This window comes from Boleophthalmus pectinirostris, unplaced genomic scaffold (genome assembly GCF_026225935.1).
Source record: "Boleophthalmus pectinirostris isolate CB_2022bp ecotype Guang Dong unplaced genomic scaffold, ASM2622593v1 HiC_scaffold_4, whole genome shotgun sequence".
NCBI lineage: Eukaryota > Metazoa > Chordata > Actinopteri > Gobiiformes > Gobiidae > Boleophthalmus > Boleophthalmus pectinirostris.
The window spans coordinates 8,521,037-8,546,024 of NW_026571353.1; the positions used below are offsets into that span (position 1 = coordinate 8,521,037).

Below are 24,988 nucleotides of genomic sequence, written 5' to 3' on the forward strand. Positions count from 1 at the left end.
ACTCAAAGAAGTGCTGCTTTTTCACGGATCCAGTGAAATAAATGATTTTTATCAAAAGCATCAGGAAGTCCACAGAATTCCTAATGCTACCCAAGCTGTAAGGTTGACTCTTCACTCTCTTATTGGCATTGCATAGCGTCTTTGTGTCCTTGCGCAAGACACTTCCAGATCCTCTATTGCTGGCCACATCTTACCACTAACTGAAACACTTTGAGATCATTGTAGAGCCTATTCAACTTGCCTTGCCTAGTTCTAGTCCTAGTTTAGACTTGCTTTTACTCTTGGTTAGTACTAGTTTAATCCTGGTTTAGTTCTGCTTTAGACCTGGTTTTATTCTGGGTTCTGGGTTAGTCCTGGTTCAGATCCAGTTGGCACTAGTTTAATAATTTAATACGGGTTCATTACTGGATTGGCACTTTTGCAAAGCAGTGTTGGTGAAGCCTTTTGTACTTAAATTTTCACAAAAATCTAATATAGCAGTTGTTGTTACGTTGTCATTACAGAAACAGATCTAGATATTTGTAACTTTTATGGTGGGTTCTATGTTATTGCGTTGTCTGGAATGCTTTACAGTATGGTATTAAACCTTTCTATCTTTATGGAGACCAAACCAGACCAAGTTACAGGTCAGATCTGTGGATAGTCGCTCACAGTTAGAATGCATGTTTATGTAGATTTTCAAGATATAAAACCACTTGAAATTGAATAAATGTAAAGTAGAGCTGTTTAATGTCATACTGTGGAACATTCCTAGCCTGATTCATCAGCTGACTTCACTTTGTGGAAACCGTCTGACCTCACAGCATTAAAATTCATTCACTTGATGGTAGGCGGGTACTTTTTTTCATTTAACCAATCACTGCTATTTGGTCATGACATCTGTAATGTGTCACTAACAGGGCTAACTGGTATATTAATCTTTTCCCAAATCCTGTAGAGAGAAAGGCAATAACATCTTTCCCTTTGATAAAATTCACCCAACATTCTCTTTGTTTTAAATCCTCGATCTCAGGAATCATTGCCAATACAGAATATATGGCTCTTTGCTGATTGGCTGGTGCCCGGACTCGCACTTCCAGGGTTTTTGCAAACCTTCTGGTGTATTCCAATTCCTGACCTAGTCGCTGGAGAGAAATTAAATTGAGTAGAGGCAGTAGATGGAGCCAGCCTGGCTAAAACATTCCACACAGAGCAACTATATTTCCATAGAAACAAGCTGGTGACGGACCCCCAACCAAAAAGTTACACAGCAACATATGTTTAATTGTAATTTAACCCAACTGTTTCCAAAGACTAGGTTGCGATCCTCAGGTGGGTCACATTTTAATGCCCACATAGGCTCCTTATGGATACCTTTTATTTCTGGTTCAATTACCAGTGTTTCCCACAGCACTTTAGAGCCTTGACAATAAGTGGCCCCTGTCATGACTACCTCCCTCTAAACCACGTGATCCTCACAAAACTACGGTCGTAGTCAATTAATACTAATTGTTTAGAGAGACATGATCACTCAGTCAGCAATAAAATATCCCCTTTAATGTTCAATAATGGTTACAAATTTATTTTGTAATTTATGAATAATGTCTATTGACTTTGGTTGTGAAGATTTGTGACTGGTTTAACCTATATGACATGTCCTTGTCCCCACTGCTCCACACTTCCTGTTTACCCCCACCCATTCTGCGTGCTTATAACTCATTAGTTCACTTTATCTCACCCTGGGCACCATCGATCCCGGTTTGTTTACGTATGGACACTCATGATGTCATTTCCTGTAGCATGGAAAGGCCTAGAAATAGTGTAGCGGACGACGAGAGGGAGGGAGAGATGGAGGGAGGGTATAAGAGGATTTGGGCAGGAGCAGATTAAAGGGGGTGATTGCATTGGGCAGTCGAGTCTGACGAGCTTAGAAAACTGGGACAATAGTTATCAACACACGAGATAGGAAGTAGATGTGTGTATATGGGGTGAAGAGAGCGTTAGGGCACCTGATGTTTTCCATGTTTTATGAATGAAAAATGTTTACTATCGTTTAGGAGATCTATGTAACGTGGGTCGGTGTGGTGACCTTTATTTCAGTGGTGTCGTACTTTGTTGGTCAGTGTGTCTGGTCTGCGATGTCATGGGGGATTCGTGTATGGATGTGCATGTAATCTTTTTATGCATATTTACATTCGTTCATTATAGGCACTGGGTGATAATATGAGAGCACAGCAATTTTAAAGCTCTGCCATGTAACTTTTTTGGCATTTTATTGCACTAAAAACATGTGTCCTTACTCTAAGCGGGCTTGCATTTCCACAAACCTGACTCGTACTTGAACTGGAGAAGGGGCTGCTCCTGCTTATTTCCATGTAAATTGTTGTTCCTTTGGCTTTAGTCTTTCACAGTATGGCTTAAAACTTTTTTATTTCCATGAAGAATGCTCAGAAGTATGGTTTTAACTTTCTACTGTATTTCCATGGAATCATACAGGTCATTGTTTCCCAAAGACTGGGTCGTGACCCTCAGATGAGTCGCAAGAGATTTTTTAGGTCGCCTTGTAACGATCTGCATGTAGGTCTGCAATATACAGATGTATACATGGATCTGTATTTCATCAGAGTACAGTGGTCCCTCTTTTATCTCGGGGGTTATGTTCTAAAAATAACCTGCAATAGGTGAAATCTGCAAAGTAGTCAGCTTTATATTTTTCAATTATTATATCTCTTTTAAGTCTGTAAAACCCCTCACCACACACTTTATACACTTTTCTCAAACAGGACAGTTAACACTTTTTGCATCCTTCTTAAAACTTATTCCTGCTGTTGTCCTTTTGTTATTTTCCTCCTTCTTTATGTAACAAACCGAAGATTCTAACCCAGGACTAACCTAGGACTGATTCCACGACTGAAGAGGAGGACTAAACCAGGACTGAACTAGGACTAAGACAGGACTAAAACAGGAGTAAACCAGGGCTCATTGTCAGGACGGGCTCGGGGGGTGACCGCAGGAGAAAGGACCAGTGTTCCAGCACAGAGGTCTACCCAGCACTACCTGCCCGCATACCCACCTGTAAAATTCCAGAACGTTAAAACCTGCCCGGCAACTATTTGCCCGCGGGTACCTGACCCGGTGCAGGACCATGCTACAGCCGCATAACTTTTCCCTTCCTTCAGCATGTCCAGAAATCCAGCTTTCGGTGCGTTTTGTCAACATTGTGGGTTTTGTGGATTGATTGACAATGATCTACAGCCCCTCAGCCAATCACGTTCATACACTGATACACTGTTAAAAAAAAAAAAAAAAAAAGCAAAATTGCACAAAAAAAATCTACAAAACAGCAAGACCGCGAAAGGTGAACCGTGATATAGCGAGGGACGACTGTATCTGTGCTCAAAAGTGAAGCCAAAGCACATCTCATTAGACATGTTGAAATGTTAAGACATGTTTTGTATAATTTCTAATCTTTTTGTCATTATTTTATTGACAATTTTGTTCCAATATTGCTGGTTCAGATGAATGTTGAAAAGAAAAAGAAATTGGCTTCGTTTAATGTTCAAATAGGCAACTTGTGGATCCTTTTATTGCTGCTTCGGTTACTGTTTTTCATTGTTTAAAACTTGAGTAATACTAATTGTTCAGAGACATGATCACTCAGTCAACAGTAAAATATCCTCATTAATGTTCAGTAATGCTCAAATCCACCTTTATTTTGTGATTTACAAATAATGTGTATTGTCTTGGGCCATGAAGGTATGGAACTTTTAAAATATGTGTCCCCAGAAAAAAAGTCTGGGAAACACTGATGCAGGTGACTTGCTCCATAAAGGTACATGGTGTTGCTTTAATCAAAAAGTAAAAAATGAATGCCATTCTTACATTGCATCTTATCCACAAAACACAGTACAAAAACATATCCAAATACATTACGTAACTGTTAGGGTTGCAAGATTAAGCGCAATCGAATCAAAATTGCAAACTGAATTAGATTTTCCCTTTGGGTATTACTTAAAAGTCCTGTATTACACAAAACTGACTATCATGAGCTCTAATCCAAGTTACAATGACGTTACCTGCTCAAAAACAGACCTGGAGTTGTTTTTTGTTTCATTCACAGAGTCACCCTTTATTCTCCAAAGCTCAAAATGCACTGTACCAGATTGTGATGTCATGAAGTGGTAGTTTTCTAGTTCACAGCTCCCTTTTACCTTTTATTTAGTAGAGATCAGCGATTCCAGAGCTGAAATTATCCAGATGAGTGTGTATACATGCACATCAGTATCCCGGTTATTAGCCATATCCCGGTTATGGTAGTATTCGGGATACTGCGTTTACATGTGCACTGAGAAACCGGGATACTCATATTCGAGTATACATGATCAAATAGAGTATCCCAGTTTCTTGACATAATCTCACAAATGCGCAAGCACAAAAATTTACCTAATTTAAGTTAATAAACCAGGAAAAATACAAACAGGAAGCTCGGGAGGTTATTTGAATAGATCCATGGGTTCTAACCAGCGGTACGGAGCTATGAGGTATCCCACAATCCACTGCACAGATCAAACCCAACGTGTAGATTTTTTAATTAAAATATTCTGCATAAATAAACTCAGCTTTATAACATATGCACCATAACCACATCAGCCCGTTTGATAATATAATTCAGCTTTGTCACATCTGTTTACATTACGCATAAACTGTAAGCGTCGATAAAAACAGCTCGCTCCTTGTGCCGCTGATGCTGTTCAGCTTCTGTCGGACTAAAGGACACAACTCAGTGGAATATATGTGTTTTTTCTGTGACAGAGGAGTGGCTGATGATGGTAAGTGTGTTCTGTGCGTATATCGTATAGAAGATGTTTCATGTTTAACTTTTCAGCGATCATACGTGTGCAGGTCGTACGAGTGCAGATTCCTGTGCAGGTTTAGGTTTCACTCATTTCACTCATGTGTGGTCACTTTATTTATGTCGCTGTTGTAGTGGTGAAAAGACTGAAAAGTATTTGTCTTTTGGACGCATGCGCACTCAAATTTATGTTGCAGTAACCGGGATACTGTGTATACATGCCACAGTATCCCGGTTACTATCAGAAAATACCAGGTACAGTATCCCGGTTTCTCATAACCGGGATACTGAAACCGTATACATGCACTATGACGAAACCGGGATACTCAAAAACCCCAATCATAACTGGGATACTCATGTACATGTATACGCAGTCAGTGATTCTAATGAAGGAGTATGGAGTTTAAAAACACTGAGCACTTCTTGTATTACCACATGACATCACAAGGTGGAACAGTGTCTAAATATGCAAAACACAGCTCCAGGTCTGTTTGTGATGAGGAAACAATATGAAAAAACATAGGTCAGAAAATTATGTAAATGTGTCCTTTTTTTAATGACAGAATTGCCCCTGGGACTGGTCTTCAGTACATTCTTGCATGCAAATGTGTCTTATCTCTAGATGTGACAGCCCCCATCACGGTCGGCAATCAGAAGATGAGACACAAGATGAAATGAAATGATGACTACAACATGAAATCCACAGCTTCTGTAATCAAATGTCTAACGCTAACCCGGTTTTATTTTTTTTTTGCAGAGATTATGAACGATGTCATCAAAAAAGCACGAGAGAAAGGAAAATGGAAAGTAAGTGACCCAGTATATCATTCGAATTTTACTTTTTGACAAACAATACTAGGATTTTACCAGTACTACTTCTACTTCACTACATTTTTAACTGGACTGAAAAGTTTTTACTAGGGGTGTAACGATATCCAAGTCTCACGATACGATATCATCACGGTATAAACATCACGGTATGATATTTATTGAGATAGTTTGCAGAGGCTAACAGTTTTTTCCCCTTAAAATGCCTTGACACGACTTAATCCAAAGAACTAAGACTTAAAAGTGTTGTTAACTGTTATTTCTTCATGTAGTCTGCACTGACATGGAGCAAAGGATCATGGTCTTTGTAGTTCCCTGTCTTTTTAAGCTTTTGCTGCATCATAACTCTTTATTAAAGCAAAGAGACTTGTAATTCGATATATTGTGATGGTCCACGATATTGTGAGAACTTTCATATTTATGAAATATTGAAAACAATATTTCAGTTATTGTTACATCCCTAGTTTTTATGAATAAGAAGTAAAAATCACACAAGGAGGCTAGCCCTAATGAAGAGATCAAAACATGTTGGCTTTGACCATCTAAATAAAGCTTTTAACTATATTTTTCCCTGTGCGATTTTTATTTCTTTGGAGTGCCTGGATTCTGTTGTGTTTAAAGTTTGATCCTTTTTCCAAGAGCACCCACTACCTGCTCCCACTGATTTTGTTTCGTTTATATTAATGTGTGAGATCTGCTGAAAAGGCTGAGGATTTCTTATAAATAAGCAAATAAAAACACTTAGTATAAAAAGGTTGATTCAGTTGTTTCTGTTAAAAAAAAATCAGCACAAATCTCTAACAAAATCAGTACATTTGAAGCTTTATTAGAACTCAAAATCTGCACAAAATACTTCTGCTCTTTAAGTAAATTTTAAGTACTTTAATACTTTTACTTAAGTTGAATTTCTCTTGTGATATTTATAATTTTATTTGAGTATTTATTTATTATTATTATATTTTTTTGCTCCATCTGTATCTGTATTTTTACTTAAAGGTGCACTATGTAACTTTATGGCTGAAGGTCTGTCACCTGCTTGTTTCTATGGAGATGTCATTGCTTTGCCTGGAATGATTGAAAGGTTTAATATCATACTGTGAAACATTCCAAACCACTTGACAGACCCTCCACCAGAAAAGTTACACAATGCACCTTTCAGTAACATAACTGAGTACTTCTTCCAGCATTGGATTTGACATGAACTTGGTGTTTTGCAGGTTCTTGTAGTGGACAAACTGAGCATGAGGATGGTGTCTTCGTGTTGTAAAATGACTGACATCATGTCCGAGGGAATAACCAGTGAGTCACAAGCATCTTTTCATTAATATCTCTCCAGAAACTAAGATCTTTGCCAAGTTAAAGTGTCTTCAATTATGAAAATGTTATCTTAAAGGGCCCATCTCATGCAAAATAACTCTTTTCACATTGTATCTTCTGCACATATACAAGCACAATTTGGGTTTTGGAACATCCATTACACAATAGTTATCAAATCTTACTGATTTCTTGGAGTCAGTCACAGACCAGGAACTCTGAAAGACCAACTATTACTCATCCCCCCGCCCGTCCTGAGAAAGCACAAGCTCCGCCCTCCAAAGGTGACATAGGCTCTGAGTGAGCCGCCCTTCCTCCGCCCATCTCAGGGAGGGAGGGGGAGACAGGCTTGCACCCTGATAGTGGTAGGAATAAACTTTTTTTCATCATGGCGATACATCGGACGAGGACTTTGAGGTGCATGAAGTACAAGCACCGCGTCGACATCAGCTGAACATTACTGATTGGTAAAGCATAAATAAACACTAGTAGATAAACTTATTATATCGTGTACACTGCAGTGTAGAACAATGAGCTTATGCTGTCACTTTTGTTTAGGTGTTCATGTGGGCGGATCAGCTGATGAGGGGAGGAGGGCCGGAGATGATGGAGCGGGGGATGGGGGCGGTTGCAAAGCACCTTCTGCTACGTCAAACGTGTCATAGGTGTAGCTGCCGCGTCATCGTTGTAGCAGCTTTAGTTCGTTGTCACGTAGGAGGGTGACAGAAATACACTGCAATTTGTTTTAAAAAATGCAGAATCAATCTAAAAACCACTTCGGTGACATATACAAGGCCCACACATCACTCTTAGAAAGTCAGAAAGCTCTGAAAAGTTGATTTTACATGAGGGCCCTTTAATTTGAGCACATTTGACATGACAAGTAAAATAATCTGCCAATGGAACAAGACTAGGCGTACTTTAAATAGGACATCTTATTACGCAGATGATAAGAAAATGAACAGCTCTTTGCACTTAGAGTAAGCTTGAATTGAGAAAATTATGGGAAATAATTTTACTTGTCAAGTCCAGTCTCCTTAAATCAAGTGAAATGTTCTTAAATTGAGTAGTTTAAAATTACCTAGATGCTACTTTGACCTGATGTTACCTTTTAATTGGGGGTCGGTCAACTGTTTGTCTCTATGGAGATGTCATTGCTCTGCCTGGAATGTTCCACAGTATGACATTAAAGAGCTCTACCTTACATTTATTCAATTATAGGTGATTTTATAGCTCACAAATACCCAGAAAAACAGGCAGACAAAGCAATAACATCTCCCTGAAGAAGAGCATTGGACACACCCTCCACCAGGAAAGTTACACAATGCACCTTTAAGACTTTTCTGTTTTTGTTGTACAGTTGTAGAAGACATCACAAAGAAGCGTGAGCCTCTGCCCAGTATGGAGGCCATCTACCTGATCACACCGTCAGATGAGGTAACAATACACTTGTGAATAAGTATAATTTACTGTATTTTTTGGACTATTAAGTCACTCTGGAGTATAAGTTGCACCAGCTAAAAAATGTGTATTGAAGAAGAAAAAACATATATAAGTCACACTTTTTGGGGAAAATTTATTTATAAAATCAGAGACCAGGAACCAACATTTCATGTTGAAAGTCAAGTTATAGTAATAACAGAACAGAGAACAACAGACTGTTAACATCACATATGAACAGTTCAGATAACTATAGCATAAACAACAAAACAGAACAAGTTTACCAAACTCTCCATCTCACTCCAAATCACTAAATTGAATTCTTCATCTTTGGTGTCATTTCTGAGTAACTCTGCAACCTCCGGAGGTAAACCGAGCGCCGCTTCCTCTTCTGTGCAGCTGTCGTCAGACTCAGCATCTATTGCACTTAGAATTATTCCGGCCTTTCTGAATCCCGACAGAATGGTTTTGGTTGTCACTGAAGTCCAGGTTTTGTCGATCGATCCAATGACTTCTAGGAAAGCCGAATGGCACACCCTTCCGGTTGTCACAAGTTTCTTGTTCGCACCAAACTTTCTTTCTGCTGCTTACTGATTACTGTTTTCGGCTGCAGATTCTGCTACTTGCAGGTTGTAATCTGCAAAATATAATTTTCTTTTTGCAGGCATTTGTGTTCAGTCTTCTCAGTTGTCTTTATAAGTTTGTTTAAATTAAAAATGTTCAGTGGCACAGAAGTAATGGTGCAATCGACTGTTATGATACAGACAGGACAGCAGCTCTTTGTGCAGGAGACATCCGCCTCTTGAGGCTGTCAGTGTGAAAATTTTAAGTCGCACCAATGTATAAGTCACAGAAAACACCCAAACCATGAAAAAAAGTGCAACTTATAGTCCAAAAAATACAGTAATTTAAATGCGACATATTTTAATTATTGCCCTGCTTTTGAGGCTTGAGTGTTCAGAAAATGTTTGTTTTCACCTACACCCTATCCCCGCCCACTTCCCTATACTGACTTGTATTTATATGGTGTAAAAGAAAAAACAGATCCACTCTGCAGTTCTCTGAAACTCCTAAATTTTTATTTTAATTACACTACAATGTGATGTTTTGAGGTCAAGCCCTTCTTCAGAAATGTATGAAGACTGTTGTGTGGATCTGTTTTTTCTTTTGCACAATTTTTGTCTTTGAACGAAACATCTTTCGCAACTTTTATTGGAAGTGCATGTCTTTATTGACCAAAAACACAGTGTGGTCAGTGTAAATGAAAATCCACTGTTGGCTACACTGAAATGCCACCATGAATAGATTTACCATTTTGTGACGGGAACGGGAAGTCCCATATTATTATATCATAGGAAAGAGGAAGAGTGTTTTGGTGCAAAGACTGGCAAGGGGAATTGTATTTTAGTCTGTGTTTAATCTAATGACTCATTCATTTCTGTCTGTAGTCCGTAGAAGGTCTAATCGATGACTTCAGAGACCCCCGAAACCCCCAATACAGAGCAGCCCACGTCTTCTTCACAGACAGTAAGTGTGGACGGAGCCTTTTCTCTCCTCACTGGTCAAACTCATATCTTAATGTTGTCCTCTGTGTATCCTCTGTGTCTTCTGTCCTCAGCAATCCCAGACACTCTGTTTGGACTCCTCACCAAGTCCCGCGCCTCCAAAGCCATGAAGGCCTTGACCGAGATCCACGTGGCCTTTCTGCCCTACGAGTCACAGGTACATTTTTTATAATTTTTTTTTTTAAATCAAAGGTCCTATATTACACAAATTGGACTGTTGGGAGATTTAAGGCTTGTTGGAATGTTGTTACCTCCTTAAAAACAGACCTGGAGTTGTGTTTTGTTTCATTTATACATGTTTGAGTAATCATTTATCATTAGTCTGTCTACATCTCCAAAGCTCAAAATGCTCTGTTTACTGCAAAAAAACAATATCTAGGTAAATTAAAATGACTTAAATTAAGAACATTTGACTTTATTTGAGTAGATTTAACTTGACCAGTAAAATTATTTACCAACTGAATAAGTGTGTTTTTCTTAATTTAAGCAACATTAGATCTTGCTTCTTATTTTAAGTGCAAAAAGTTGTTGTTTTTCTTATTTCAACACTAATCCTAAACTGGTTTTAAGTATTTGTATCTCAAATGTAGCATCCATAAACTTATTTCCAGTGCATGAACACTGACCAGAGACTGCTTCATTCTAGTCTCAAGTAGTTTATTTTAAGATAACTTTTCAAGTAAAATGATCTTGCTGCATGGACAGATAATTTCACTACTTTTAAGTCATTTTCTGATAGGTTTAAGTGTTTATGTGTTATATTTTGGCCACACTTATTTTATTTTATTTGAGTAGATTCAACTTGACAAGTCAAAAGATCTACCAATGGAGCAAGTGTATTTTTCTTAATTCAATTTTGTTTCTTATTTTAACTGCAAAAAGTTGTTGTTTTTCATATTTTAAGGGTAGCAAGATGTATTTTTATATACCATGAAGTACAAAAAGTCTTGTTTAACTGGCAGATAATGTTACTTGTCGCGTGACATTGATTCAGATCATGATAAAACTTTCTTAATTCAAGTCATCTTAACTTCACTAGATTTAGTTTTTTTGCAGTGTTTTTGCTGCCATAAAGACACTAACAATCCTATTTTGAAATATTCACAGTCCATCAAAAGTACTAGAGTATATAACAAAATATACATGAATTGCCTCTCAAGCTAGAATTCTCCAGAACCTTCTAGTCCTTCACTGAATGACATAACACACACCCCTCAGTGAAGGATCAGCTCCTGTTTCAATCCTCTGATACCGACCCATCATTTTAATCCATAAGCCCCGCCCACTCGTTCCTGATCCATTCACCTGATTGGCTACCGGTCACAGTGCACAGACCGGGAGCCAATCAGAGCTCAGATGGGACGAGCGACAGGGGAACGGGGATTTGATCATGTGACAGAGGAGCAGATGGATTTTGGGATTTTGTTTGGGAGAAAATGAGACCTAAATGACAAATTACAGTAATGGGAAATCTTGTGTTATTTTTTGCATCATTGATTTATGAACTTCTATGACTCATTATAGATACAAAATAAATACTAAAGTTAAATTATCTTATTTATTTATCGCAGCTCATGATTTTTAAAACAATATATTACATGTTTAGAATAGTTTTTGTGGTTTAAATCTGCACTTGGGTTATTGTGTCAGTGGAATAAATTAGTTTCAGTATTATGTTTTGTCGTCTATATTTACTTCAGCAATATATCACACTTTGAAATCTGTTGTTGTGACAGGTTTAGAGATGAGCAGTTAGAGAATACTCCACCAGAAAACTAATCTTACTTTCATAACACAGTGGGAGTTCACTTTTTAAAGCACTTTGCTCTAGTTACTCAAGGTATGGATTGTGCTACGAATAATGCACCTTGACAAAATGTGCTAGAGAACAGAGCTGAACAACGACTAAAACAGGAGTAAACCAGGACTAAACCAGGACTAAACAGTTTTCAGTCCTGGTCTGGTACCAGTCTGGCATCAGTCTGGCCCTGGTCTCAGTCCCGGCCTCAGTCCCGGTATCATTCCCGGTCTGGTCCCAGTCTCAATCCTGGTCTGGTCCCGGTCTCAGTCCTGGTCTCAGTTCTGGTCTGGTCCTGGTCTCAGTTCTGGTCTGGTCCTGGACTCAGTCCAGGTCTGGTTCCAGTCTAAGTCCTGGTCTCTGTCCCGGTCTGGTTCAGCAAAAGTCCGGCATCACAGTTTACGTCACAGAAACCTTTATCTGTTTTTTCCATTATTCATTTAAACACAAAATCGAAAACTGAAAAAATGAATCATTATCCGGTTTTTCATTTTGCTTTTGGAGACAAATAATGAAGAAAACAATTGTTTTTTCTTTTTCTTATTTTTGATTTTATATTGAAAAATGAATACACTAATGGTTCACAGATTGTGGGGACTTGCAAGTCGTGACTTGGACTCGAGTCAGACTTGAGTCACTATTTTTAGGATTTGAGACTTGACTTGATAAAATAGAGAAAGATTTGGGACTCGACTTGGACTTGAAGGTCAGTGACTTGGGACTTGACTCGGACTTGAGGCTTGTGACTTGAGAAGACTTGATGCTTCTCTTAAAAATCATATATGTTTTTTAGAAAATACCTTTCTCTTTACAGTTGATAAATGCCGTGCTTAATTTTAAAGGAACAAACTGGAACATGTCCCTCCCACTTCTCTGTTTGTTACTATGGCAACAGTAACTGAAGTACTGTGATGTGGTATCCTCAAATGTACTACAGTAATATGCAGTACAATAGAGAGAACTACATGATAAAATAACTGTTATTTAACTCTTTTAAATCTGAATTCTTTCTATTCTGATCGTAATGATTCATTCTAAGATCTTGTCAAGACATTTAAAAAGGAAAAAGCAGCATTTCTAGAACTATTACATAAATGCTTCTGTATAATTTAGTTTAAAATTCATATAAATTGCAAAAATTTAAGCTGTATTTAGTACTTTGGTTTAAAGACTTGAAATGACTCAAAGCAGACGACTTGGACTTGACTTGGACTTATGGACCAGTGACTCGAGACTCGACTTGGACTTGCCAGTATTTGACTAGGGACTTGACTTGGACTTGAGGTCAAAGACTTGAGACTTACTTGAGACTTGCAAAACAATGACTTGGTTCCACCTCTGCTAGAGAATTTCTGAATTTTCAAATTACAGGAATAATCAGTTAATATCCTGATGCCAAATATCTGATATATAAGATGTCTCGCAGAGTTTTTAGAAAAGTAAACCAGAACAGAAACAGAGTGTACAAGCCCAGATCAGCTACAGTACACTATATCTCTCTAGTGTAGTACTTACAGATACAGTACATATCATTTCTTTGGCATCTTGTTTCACTTTTCTCAGTGTTCCAGACTTTCTAAAATGTGAAGAAATATATTTTTATGTGTAATGATTATGTTGTTTGGGGATTAAGACATTAAATTGTTTCAAAGGTAGAATTCAGCAATAACTGATTAAAAAGACCTCCACATAACTTCATTGTGGAAACTTTTACTTCCTTATTTCTCGGCTCAGCTCATTCTTATGAAATTGTTCTTATATTTAGAACAGAGCAGATACATTGTGAATTCACCTGTAAAAATCTCTTTTAAAGTGATGATCCTTGGTTCATCTTCATATTTTTTGAAAAGTGTAGCTATACTGCTCAGACTAAAAATAGTTCATCTCACCAGAACAACTTGTAAAATGTGTATTTGTTCACTATCTCAGACTTTTTTGGCAGTTCTGTATTTTATAATCAGGAGTTAAAAGTGATATTACAGATTTTTGCTGTCTTAAAAATGAAATAAAATAAAATAAATAAATACAGAACTAGCTCACTGTAAACTGTTTGCAGAGGTCCAAACCGAACGTATTTCTCACTTTCCTAATGCTTTCCCAGCATCCTAATTATTAATACAGTGAGTTGATGTCTCTGTAATGCAAACAACAACTAGCATGCTAACAAAGCATCTGCCTTACTTCTTTGTTCACTGACAAGAAGATGGTTTTGAGTACAGTTCTTATATGCATCATGAATTTCGTTCTTCCAGTCATTGTGCAGTGCATACTGGGAAGGATCCTCCGAAAAAGTGAGCATCAAACCACCATGTTTGTTTTCCCAGTGGGATGTGTCTGTTGACAAAGCCGATCTTTTCAAGTCTTTTGAACCATATCGCTTTTGTTTCTGGTTCTGATATCGTGATATTTTAGTTTTGGGATTTGGACATTATAATTGTGTGGTTGTTGGATGTCTTAACAGCAGAAAATGACTCGAGAAATGGGCTTCGGAAGTTTGCGAACTCCATAAATGCAAAAGGGAATCAGATCTGTGTAACTGCAAACCTCTGTTCAAACAGTTTCCCTTCCCAATGGAATTGAAAAATAGTGAAAGGCAAAGGCGATGGGCAGTGTTGATACACAGGAAGGACCAAAAAGGAAACCTTTGGCTGCCTAAGAAATCATCCCGAGTTTGCATCTAACATTTTGTATGTGGAGCGACATCAAAGCAAAATCCCAATCCCTCACTCAACCTTGGTTACGAATTTAAAAAGTCACTGCCAAAGCAAAAGGCACCAGCTGTTCGTCAAGAAACACCTTCCACTGCAAAACAACCAAGACGTGATGTTGCTGTAAAACCACAAGAACATGAAAGTGCAAACTCAGCCTGTTTGTCTTCTGCACTTCTTGCTTAACAAACGCTTCCCGCGGATCCCGCTTTGTTGACGCTCCACATACAAAATGTTTGTTGCAAACTCGGGATGATTTCTTATCTTTTTGGTCCTTCCTGTGGATCAACACTGCCCATCGCTATTTTTCAATTCAGTTGGGAAGGGAAACAGGAGGTTTGCAGTCACACAGATCTGATTCTCTTTTGCCTTTATGACGTTCGCAAACTTCTGAAGCCCATTTCTCGAGCTGTTTTCTGCTGTTAGGGCATCCAACAATCACACAATTACAATGTCCGAATCCCAAAACTAAAATATGACAATATCAGAACCAGAAACAAAAGCAATATGGTTCAAAAACTAGAAAAGACTGGCTTTGTTAATAGACACAACCACTGGGAAATCAAACATGTCAGTTTGATGCTCACTTTTTGGAAAATCCTTCCCACTATGCATTGCGCTATGACCGGAAGTCTGAAATTTGTGATGCATGTATTGGAAAGGAGAAATTCAATTCTGTCAACTAGACAAAAGTTTTCTTGATTGAAAACATTTGGCAGGTCATCCAGACCTCTTCTTCATTTCTTTCCAGTTAACAAAATTGAATTTCTCCTTTGCCTTTGATCCTACCTGTTCGACTGACCGAGTTGACATACAGTTTCTTTAGTATAAATGTGTGTGATAGTGTTCTTTCTAAACACGTCTTTGGTGCAGGTGTTTTCCCTGGACAAAGTGGACGCCTTCCAGGACTTCTACAGCCCGTTCAAAGCCGACGTGAAGAACAACATGCTGGAGCGCTGTGCTGAGCAGATAGCCACTCTGTGTGCCACACTCAAAGAGTACCCCGGGGTCCGCTACAGAGTGTGAGGGACACGGCTTCTCTGCCTAATGATATATGCACACTTGTTTTACCGTTTAATAAGTAGTAATAATAATAATAATTTTAAAAAAGCACACTTTAAATAGATATTTCTAACCTGCAGTGTCTGTGTTTCAGGCACATTGTATTTCATGTATAATATATGACTATAAAGAGAATCCATCTGAATGTCTGTGTTTCAGCGAGTACAAAGACTGTGCCACTCTGGCTCAGATGCTGCAGGAGAAACTGGATGGATACAAAGCAGATGACCCCACCATGGGAGAGGTAGGGATATACAAATAAACACTTTTTGTGTTTATTCACTCATATTGAATAGGAATTTTGAAAACTAGAGTATGTACTCGATTACATGTAAGGAACCGTATGTAGCCTGTAGCAAGTTTTTCTCCCTCTCAGTATGTGGACGTATACAGCACAGCAGCACTAGTACTCTCTTGGATTCACATAAGACATTTTTGGTATTTTAGGTTTAAACCAACTGAACCCAAATGAGAGACTCGTGTGAGGCTCATTCTGCTTTCTGATTGGATAATCATCTTCAAATTATAACATAAAGAAGTTGGCCATTTTCTCCAGTGTTTTTGTAGTTAAGAATAAATGAGCATTACAACTGTCATCTGTAAAATCTGTATATCTGAACACATCCATCCATCTGAGGATACAGAGAGGTCATGTTTATGGAGTGAGTGAATGGCGTGTGTGTGTATGTGTGTATCAAGCCCTGGAGTTACAAACTGGCCACCCATTCAAGTCAATGGGCCAAGATTAGCGTTTAGTCCCAGCGAGGTACTTTTGGTGGCTCTGGGCCGACCGGGCATGTGCAGTAGTGCTCCCGCAGGCACACGCAAATGCACGCGAGCGCACGGACACACGCACAGAACGCTGGCTCATGTATCATGTGATCACTTTAACCAATCGGAGCGAGAAGAGCTAGAGCGAAGCAGAGCGAAGGATTTTGAGTGGAGAAAAAGTTTATGATCTAAAAATAGGTAAAATATCGCTACAAATCTGACATTTTTGAAAGTTGTAGGTCCCTGTCAGCCGAACACAAGCAGTCTGTGATTACATTGCACTCTATGAGAGGTGATTTTTTTCCGCTGTAGTACCAGTGAGTGTCAATACGTCAACTTGAGGCAGCTACAAGCAGCAGCACCCTATCCAGTTATTTTAATAGATCCATGGTGTGTCTGTGTCTGTGTATGTGTCTGTGTATGTGTCTGTGTATGTGTCTGTGTATGTGTATGTGTATGGGAGTGTGTAGGTGTATGTGTATGTGTCCGTGTATGTGAGCTGTCCATGGTGCTGAAGCCAACCGCATTTGTCTGTGTCAGGGTCCAGATAAATCCAGGTCTCAGCTGATCATTCTGGACCGAGGCTTTGACCCCGTGTCTCCTGTGCTCCATGAGCTCACTCTACAGGCCATGGCCTACGACCTGCTGGGCATCGAGAACGACGTCTACAGGTAACTCACACACTCTACTGTACAGAGTAGAATATACAGTAGCACTTATCATAATAACAACACTTTCTCACTTTAAGATGCATTGTGTAACTTTTCTGGTGGAGGGTCTGTCTAATGCTTTTCTCCATGGAGATGTTTTTACTTTATCTGGAATGTTTCACAGTATTGTAGTAAACCTTTCTATCTTCCTGGAGACCAAACCAGACCAACTTACAGGTCACATCTATGGAGAGGCAACCCTGATCACTGCCTGTTTTTCTAGGTATTTTTGAGCTATAAAACCACCTGTAATTGAATAAATATAAGGTAGAGTTGTTTAATGTCACACTGTGGAACATTGCAGACACATTAATAACATATCCATAGAAACAGGTGATGGACCCTCAACCATAAAGTTACATAGTGGACCTTTAAATCAGCACTAGTAAAGCATGAATGAAGACTTAATTCATAATGATCAAATAAGCTTTTTTTTTTTTTTTTTTATCAGTATTTTTTTTGTAAAGTGATTCAGGCTTGCTTTATAACTCCTAACACCTTAATTCAGGATATACTAAGCCTGAATCATTCTTAACAAACTAAAATTGATCCCAAACATATAAATACTGTAGTTTTTATGTCAACATCGCCCTCCCTTTTTCTCACTTTCTTCTTCTTCTTCTTCTTCTTCTGTTGCTGTTGTATTCATAACTCCAAACACGCAGAATAACAGTGTGTATTTGCTGTCAGTTTTGAGACCAGTGGGATGGGAGAAACCAGGACCAAAGAGGTGCTGCTGGACGAGGACGACGACCTGTGGCTGAGCCTGAGACACAAGCACATCGCAGAGGTCTCCACGTCAGTACAACAGAATTCATATCCCATACACATACACATACATTTATATATAAAAGCATCACCGTGACTCAGTTTGTTTATCTGTTTAGTTAAGGATGCACATTAGTCTCGTAATAAAAGCATAATTGTCACCACATTAACAGTAATTAGTTCTTTTGATTGACAGGGCGGTGACGCGATCGCTCAAAGAGTTCTCAGCCAGCAAAAAGATGAAGACTGGAGAGAAGGTTTGTAACAATTCAAATCTCAAAATAAAACACTGCACTTTTGTTTAGGTCGTTTATGACGCAAAATTTACTCTTGAGCTTTTAGTCATGTTATAATGTTATTACCTCCTCAAAAACATATCTGGAGTTGAATGAAACAAAACACAACTCCAGGTCTGTTTCTGATGAGGAAACAACATTATAATATAGATCAGAAAATAGTGGAATATAATAAAAATATATAATGTAATCAGGTAAATTCTTTGTTTTTCAGACCACGATGAAGGAGCTGTCTCAGATGCTCAAGAAGATGCCCCAGTACCAGAAAGAACTCAGTAAGGTACTTATGGCTACTTACTTTACTACAAATACAATGTAACATAAGAAATTGTTTAAAGGTGTACATACATTGTGTAACTTTTCTGGTGAAGGGTCCATCAAATGCTTTTCTCTATGGAAATGTTCTTGCTTTTTCTGGAAAGATTCAGATTTTTTTTTTTTTATTTATTTATTTTTTTTCTTTTGGAGCTGTAAAACCTACGACACGACGAACTTCGCACATCAGTTACTTGGGTGATGGGTGCATTGGAGGAGAGGGAGCATCCCATGAACATGGAGAAAAATCCCGCACACCGTCTTACTTGCAAATTGTGCGATTTGTTAGGACAAACTGTGCAACGTTTCGGCACTAGGCCTTCGTCGGGCAAAACTGTACTGGAGCTGTAAAACCACCTGTAATTGAATAAATTAGGGCCCGGATATGTTAATGCATAATTTTGTTAATTTTTTAACTAATTAATTCATTATTGTTGACCATATTTTTTTTCCCCTTAACTCGCCTTTATTTAATTTAATTTTTTTTTTTTTTTCTTGTAAATGTCTGTTGCTCACTGGATTTATTTTTAAAAAGTCCATCGTGAGCAAGCCTGGAATGTCGCTTAGTGCTGCAGCGCTCACAGAAAACAGAGAGAAAGAAAGCAGGCTAAACAAACATGGAGAAGAGTGAGGAACTTTTTTACATGAGCTCTTTCATTTTAAAGTTCTTCCAGACAGTGCAGTCGACACAGCCAAAGTCATTTCTAACACTGCAACACTGAATTGTCTTATCACCAGAGTTTCACTAGTCTGAAATATCACCTGAATACAACACACTCTGTTGATGCAGGCAAATTATTCTATGATACAGGTGGTGCGAGGCTTCGGCCGACCACGTGAGATGCAACATATTACCACCACCAACCACACCACCTACCCCTGGTCTCACTTTTCTTCAGCGAGAAGCCAGTGCCATCGATCACATTCTTAATAATATTAATAATATTCTTGTATGCTTTAACAACTTGCTTTTATTCAGAAAAGTAAAAAAAAAAAGTTCTAGGAATGGACAGACTGAACCAATTCAGAGGTTCTTTTTTTGAGTAAGATTCTCCAGAGGAAGAAATATAAACATGGACTTTACAGACTAGTGCCCTGCTCCTGTAGAAAGAAATGCTGTTTGCTCAATAGATGTGGCCCTTCCGTTTACACTTTCAATAAAAATGCTCTATACACTACTTTTGAATTCATTAATTGGTTTTGCGTATAACATGCATTTAATCACAGGAACTCATGCAATTAATGTGATTAAGATTTTTTATATTTGCTCAGCCCTAGAATAAATGTATGGTTGTTAAAGTTAAAGTTAAAGTTGTTAAATGTCTTGGAAAGACTGACATATCTAAAGAAACAAGTGAAGGACCCCCAACCAAAAAGTTACATAGTGCACCTTTAAAGTGACCCCCCCCCAAAAAAAAAAACAAAAACATACTTTCACAATAACAAATGTGGAGATAAATATAGACGATAAACAATAATACTAAAATTTATACCACTGACGCAAAAACCCAAGAGCAGATTTAAACCTCAAAAACTATTCTAAATTTATAATATTGTTAAAATATAATGAGCTAAGTAATCAGAATGAAACACTTTGGTACTTTGGTTTGTAATGAGTCATAGAAATTAATGTAATGAGTTCAACTTTCATGGCTTAAATCTTATTGTCTAGCCAAAAAATTACAAAAACATGTCCCACTTTTGCAAAGAAACTGTACACAGGATAAATACTGACCCCAGAAAACTTTCATATATTGAACAATAAGTATTTATGTAGTATTTATTGCGCCAGGTCTAACAAAATGAAGAAATGGTGTACTAAATGTTTTGCTTTGATATTTTCTGTGTCAGTATTCCACCCACCTGCATCTGGCTGAGGATTGTATGAACCGCTACCAAGGCACAGTGGACAAACTCTGCAGGGTCGAACAGGTGAGGAGCTTTTCTGGTAAAGGTCCTATATTACACAAAACTGTTTGAGTAACCCTTTACTATTAGTCTGTCTACATGCTCTGTTCCACCTTATGATGTCACGAAGCTGTAGTTTTCAAGTTAACTGCGACCTTTTAAGTTCAGAAGAAATCGGCAATTCCAGGACTGAAATGATCCGAATGATTCTAGTGAAGGTGTATGGAGTTTAAAAACACAATGAAGCACTTCCTGTATTACCACATGACATCACAAGGTGGAGCAGAGTGTTTTCAGTTTAAGAGAAGAACTCAGCCTAAATATACAGGGTTTGTGTGAAATGTGTGAATAAAACAAACCACAACTCCAGTTATGTAATATCAGTCCAACATGGCTTAAAGCTCACAAGAGTCAATTTTGCATAATTTTATACAATTAAATCAGAACTCAAGTACAAGTACATAATAAAATATACAAATCTACTATAAAGTATATAGTTGGCGTCCCACTTTTAATACATTTAGTCGGAGTGGCTCGGGTTTGTACCTTGCCCTTTCTTACATTCTTCAGTAAGGGTAATTTTCTGTTAAGACAACTAAATGTCTGTTTGTGATGAGGAAACAACATTATAACATAGATCAGAAAATAGTGTACCGTACTTTCCGGGCTATTAGACGAGCTCTTAAGCCTCCAACCCCATCAAAAAATGAGTGCGCGCCCCACAAGCCAGAGCGCCTTATACACGAATCCACTCGGGTGTCCCAGCACGACTTCAGTAAACTACAAAGCCGCAGCGCATGCAAACAGGCACGGAGCAGACAGCGACCGCACAGCGAAACACACCCGCAGCCACACTCATCACTCCACGCCGACGAGGAATGGAACGGAGGAACGAACCGAAAAAGCGAGTGCAATGTGCCACTTCTAGCCACAACTGAACAACTGAGTCACTGCGAACAGGCCGACAATCCAGCGATCCCAGACAGCACCCTCCCTACACGCCACAACTGAACAAAGCCCAGAATCAACGTGAACACAACAAACAAAGTCCCACTGATCCATCGAACTGCTGTGTTTCGTTTAAAGTCCAGTGCGGTTTATTTGTGAAAAAAGTTTGAAAATAGACCATTCAATGACAGTGTATAATCCAGAGCGCCTAATAGCCCAGAAAATACGGTAACTGAGCCCTTTAAATTTGCAATATTTTAAAATTCATTAGGAAATACTGATTTAGGCATTTACATATTTTTCAATTCTATTCTTGTTCTTTCTTTTGTGTAGGACCTGGCGATGGGCACAGATGCAGAGGGCGAGAAGATTAAAGACCCCATGCGTCTCATCGTGCCCATTCTCCTGGACAGTAACGTGACTGTGATGGACAAGATCAGAATCATCCTTCTCTACATCTTCCTCAAGAACGGTCAGAACTATATGACATTATGTACACAATCTGTTAAAGGTCCTACATTATACTATTTTCTCATCAAAACATAACCGGAGTTGTGTTTTGTTTCATTCACACAATGCATAAAACTTGCATATTTTATACTGTGTTCCTCACTGAAACAAAAAACACATTTTGTTCCACCTTGTGATGTCATATGTTAATACAGGAAGTGCTCTACTGTCTTTTTAAACTCCACACACTTTCAAATGTTCAGTGTTACTTTCATGCATATGTCTTCTAAATATACAAACATGGATGGATCAAGAGGTTGGACGGCTAACTTTGAAAATCTTTTCTCTGTTGGTATATTTGTTTCTATGCGGTCGAACTTTCCTTCAGGATCAATAAAATATCTATCTATGGCCTCAAATCTGCTTTCTTTGTCAGGAGTGACCGAGGAGAACCTGTGTAAGCTGCTCCAACACGCCAACATCCCCCCAGAGGACAGTGACATCATCTCCAACATGGCCCATATGGGAGTGCCAGTCGTGTCCGAGGTGACCACAAACTCAGGCTTATGGACTCGACATTCCCCCAGAAAATATTACTTAAAGTTGATATGTGAATTGACTAAAAGTTCTGATGTTTTTGTTGAATAATAAAGTCCCCAAACTTTTGTCCAGTTGACAGAATTGAATTTCTCCTTTGCGATGGATCCTACCTGGACGACTGAGGGATTTCAAAAATATAAACATAAATGAAGGAAAGAAAAGTAGAGAGTAGATCCAAGTTTCAAGAGACATGAGTCTGCCTATGAGTTGCGGGGAGTATTATACCTCTGATGACCAAGATAACAAGGAACTGAGCTGGCAGTGTGGGGCCGGAACAGCACAAAAATGCAATGTCTCCATCACAGATCATAAGCAAATTCAATCTCCAGGGAACACTACATGTCCCATGAAGTAGAGCCCTGCACCCGCGGGACCCAACGCAAAACAGTGTGGTGTGAGACACATTTTGAAAGCTCATTGCGGGCGCGGACTGGAGTGGGACTGCACAACGCGGCTGCACAACTGCAGTCCTGCAAACTAAATATAAATGTGAAGTAAAATATACAAATGATTCATGTATGCCTATCATACATAATTTTTGCTGGATATTTTATTTTGCATTAATAAAAACATTTTAAGCAGCCTAAATTTGCAGATTTGGTCTAATCTCACGCACATTTTCTACAACTCCTTTCCGCTTCTCCATGTTTGATAGAACTTAAGAAAGCGAACGTCCCCATCTAGCAGGACTTGCGGGCGGGAGCGGGACGACGTATCACAGATGCGGTCTTGAGCGGGACTGAAAATTGTAATTATTTGCGGGCGCGAGCAGGAGCGGGACTGCACAATGCGGGTGCTGAGGGCAGACCTCTACCATGAAGCAATATCATAAAATGTATCATAGTGAATTTTATGAGCACTCAAGCCTTGAACGTGCAGTATAAGGATTACTCAGATATGCAAGAATCAACTGAAATACACTTCAGACTAAGCAAAGCATGACGGAACATAGTTATAACATGAAAAAGTCCCGTTTCATGTATTAAAGGGCTTTTAATGCTCTCAGATTGCCTCTGATTTTTTCTTTTTAACATCTTTAAGTGACTTTAACTGACCCACTGAAGCACTCATCTTCCTCTCTTAAATAGTTGAAACATGGCTTAAAGCTCATAACAGTTTCTAAATTGACTTAACACTTGCATCGACTAAAACTAGACTAAAACTAAAAAGAACCAGGTACTAAATGTTGCCTAAAACTAAACACAAACTGGCCAATACTAACCCTGATCTGAAGAATAACCTATGTCCCTTCTCTTCAGGGCCCAGTGAAGAAAGCCAAAAAACCCGACCGCAAGGAGAGGATCAGCGAGCAGACGTACCAGCTCTCCAGGTGGACCCCCTACGTCAAGGATATTATTGAGGTAACACTGCACTCATCATCTTATGTGTGTGTTATTATTATTTTATGGTACGAATTATAACGAATCACAAACAAATACTAATTCAACCTGTAGTTTTATTGAATGAGGGGATGAAGAGAGTGAAGGAGAGTGAAGGGGGCGATGAGAGGGTGAGGAGAGGGAAGGGGACAGATGAGGAGAGTGAAGGAGAGAGAAGGGGACGATGAGAGGATGAGGAGAGAGTGAAGGGACGAGATGAGAGGATGAGGAGAGAGGGGAGATGAGAAGGATGAGGAGAGTGAAATGGACGAGAGGATGAGGAGAGTGAAGGGAATGATGAGAGGATGAAGAGTGAAATGGACGAGAGGATGAGGAGAGTGAAGGGGACGATGAGATAATGATGAAAGTGAAGGAGAGTGAAGGGGACGATGAGAGGATGAGTAGAGCGAAGGGGACATTGAAAAGATGAGGGGAGTGAAGGGGCGTGAAGGGGACGATGAGAGGATGAAGAGAGTGAAGAGGACGATAGGAGGATGAGAAGACTGAAGGGGAGAATGAGAAGATGAGGAGGGTGAAGGGGACGATGAGAGGATGAGGAGAGTGAAGGGGACGATGAGAGGATGAAGGAGAGTGAAGGGGACGATGACAGGATGAGGATGAAGAGAGAAGGGGACGATGAGAAGATGAGACAATGAGAGGATGAAGAGAGTGAAATGGACGAGAGGATGAGGAGAGTGAAGGGAATGATGAGAGGATGAAGAGAGAAGGGGACGATGAGAAGATGAGACAATGAGAGGATGAAGAGAGTGAAATGGACGAGAGGATGAGGAGAGTGAAGGGGACGATGACAGGATGAAGAGTGAAATGGCACGAGAGGATGAGGAGAGTGAAGGGGACGATGAGATGATGAGGACGATGAAAGGATGAGCATGAAGAGGATGATGACATGATTAGGAGAGAGACGGAGAGAGAAAGGGGACGACGAGAGGATGAAGAGAGTGAAGGAGACAAAGGGGCAATAAGAGAATGAGGAGACTGAAGGGGAGAATGAGAGGATGAGGAGAGTGAAGGAGACAATGAAAGGCTGAGGAGCACGTAAACTCTGGAGAAGCATAATTACTCCATTTTGCAAAATTTTGAACATTGAACAAGGCTTCAGTTATTTTGGACGTGGCTCTACAAACATGGGAACCTGAATGTGTGGGATTCTTATATTAGAGTAGTAGTGTTCATATTTCCTCCTCCTCTCAAATTCTTCTACTTCTGAATGTGTTTAGAATTGTGGGCATTCTGAATTGAACCATGATATGAAATAATACATTTTCTTTTCCAAAAT

The 24,988-nt window shown here is 39.0% G+C and overlaps 1 protein-coding gene across 1 annotated transcript in view; it reads left to right on the forward strand.

The window, feature by feature from the left end:
* stxbp1b (syntaxin binding protein 1b) overlaps positions 1 to 24,988 on the forward strand; it is a 35,312-nt gene that overhangs the window by 2,585 nt on the left and 7,739 nt on the right. The window contains exons 2-16 of the mRNA XM_055161613.1: positions 5,589 to 5,638; positions 6,877 to 6,958; positions 8,334 to 8,410; positions 9,862 to 9,940; positions 10,032 to 10,135; positions 15,358 to 15,506; positions 15,706 to 15,790; positions 16,858 to 16,988; positions 17,718 to 17,825; positions 17,992 to 18,052; positions 18,306 to 18,371; positions 20,258 to 20,338; positions 21,596 to 21,734; positions 22,149 to 22,258; positions 23,572 to 23,673. Of these exons, the coding sequence (XP_055017588.1) occupies positions 5,589 to 5,638; positions 6,877 to 6,958; positions 8,334 to 8,410; positions 9,862 to 9,940; positions 10,032 to 10,135; positions 15,358 to 15,506; positions 15,706 to 15,790; positions 16,858 to 16,988; positions 17,718 to 17,825; positions 17,992 to 18,052; positions 18,306 to 18,371; positions 20,258 to 20,338; positions 21,596 to 21,734; positions 22,149 to 22,258; positions 23,572 to 23,673 (1,424 nt within the window). The remainder of the gene's footprint in view (positions 1 to 5,588; positions 5,639 to 6,876; positions 6,959 to 8,333; positions 8,411 to 9,861; positions 9,941 to 10,031; positions 10,136 to 15,357; positions 15,507 to 15,705; positions 15,791 to 16,857; positions 16,989 to 17,717; positions 17,826 to 17,991; positions 18,053 to 18,305; positions 18,372 to 20,257; positions 20,339 to 21,595; positions 21,735 to 22,148; positions 22,259 to 23,571; positions 23,674 to 24,988) is intronic.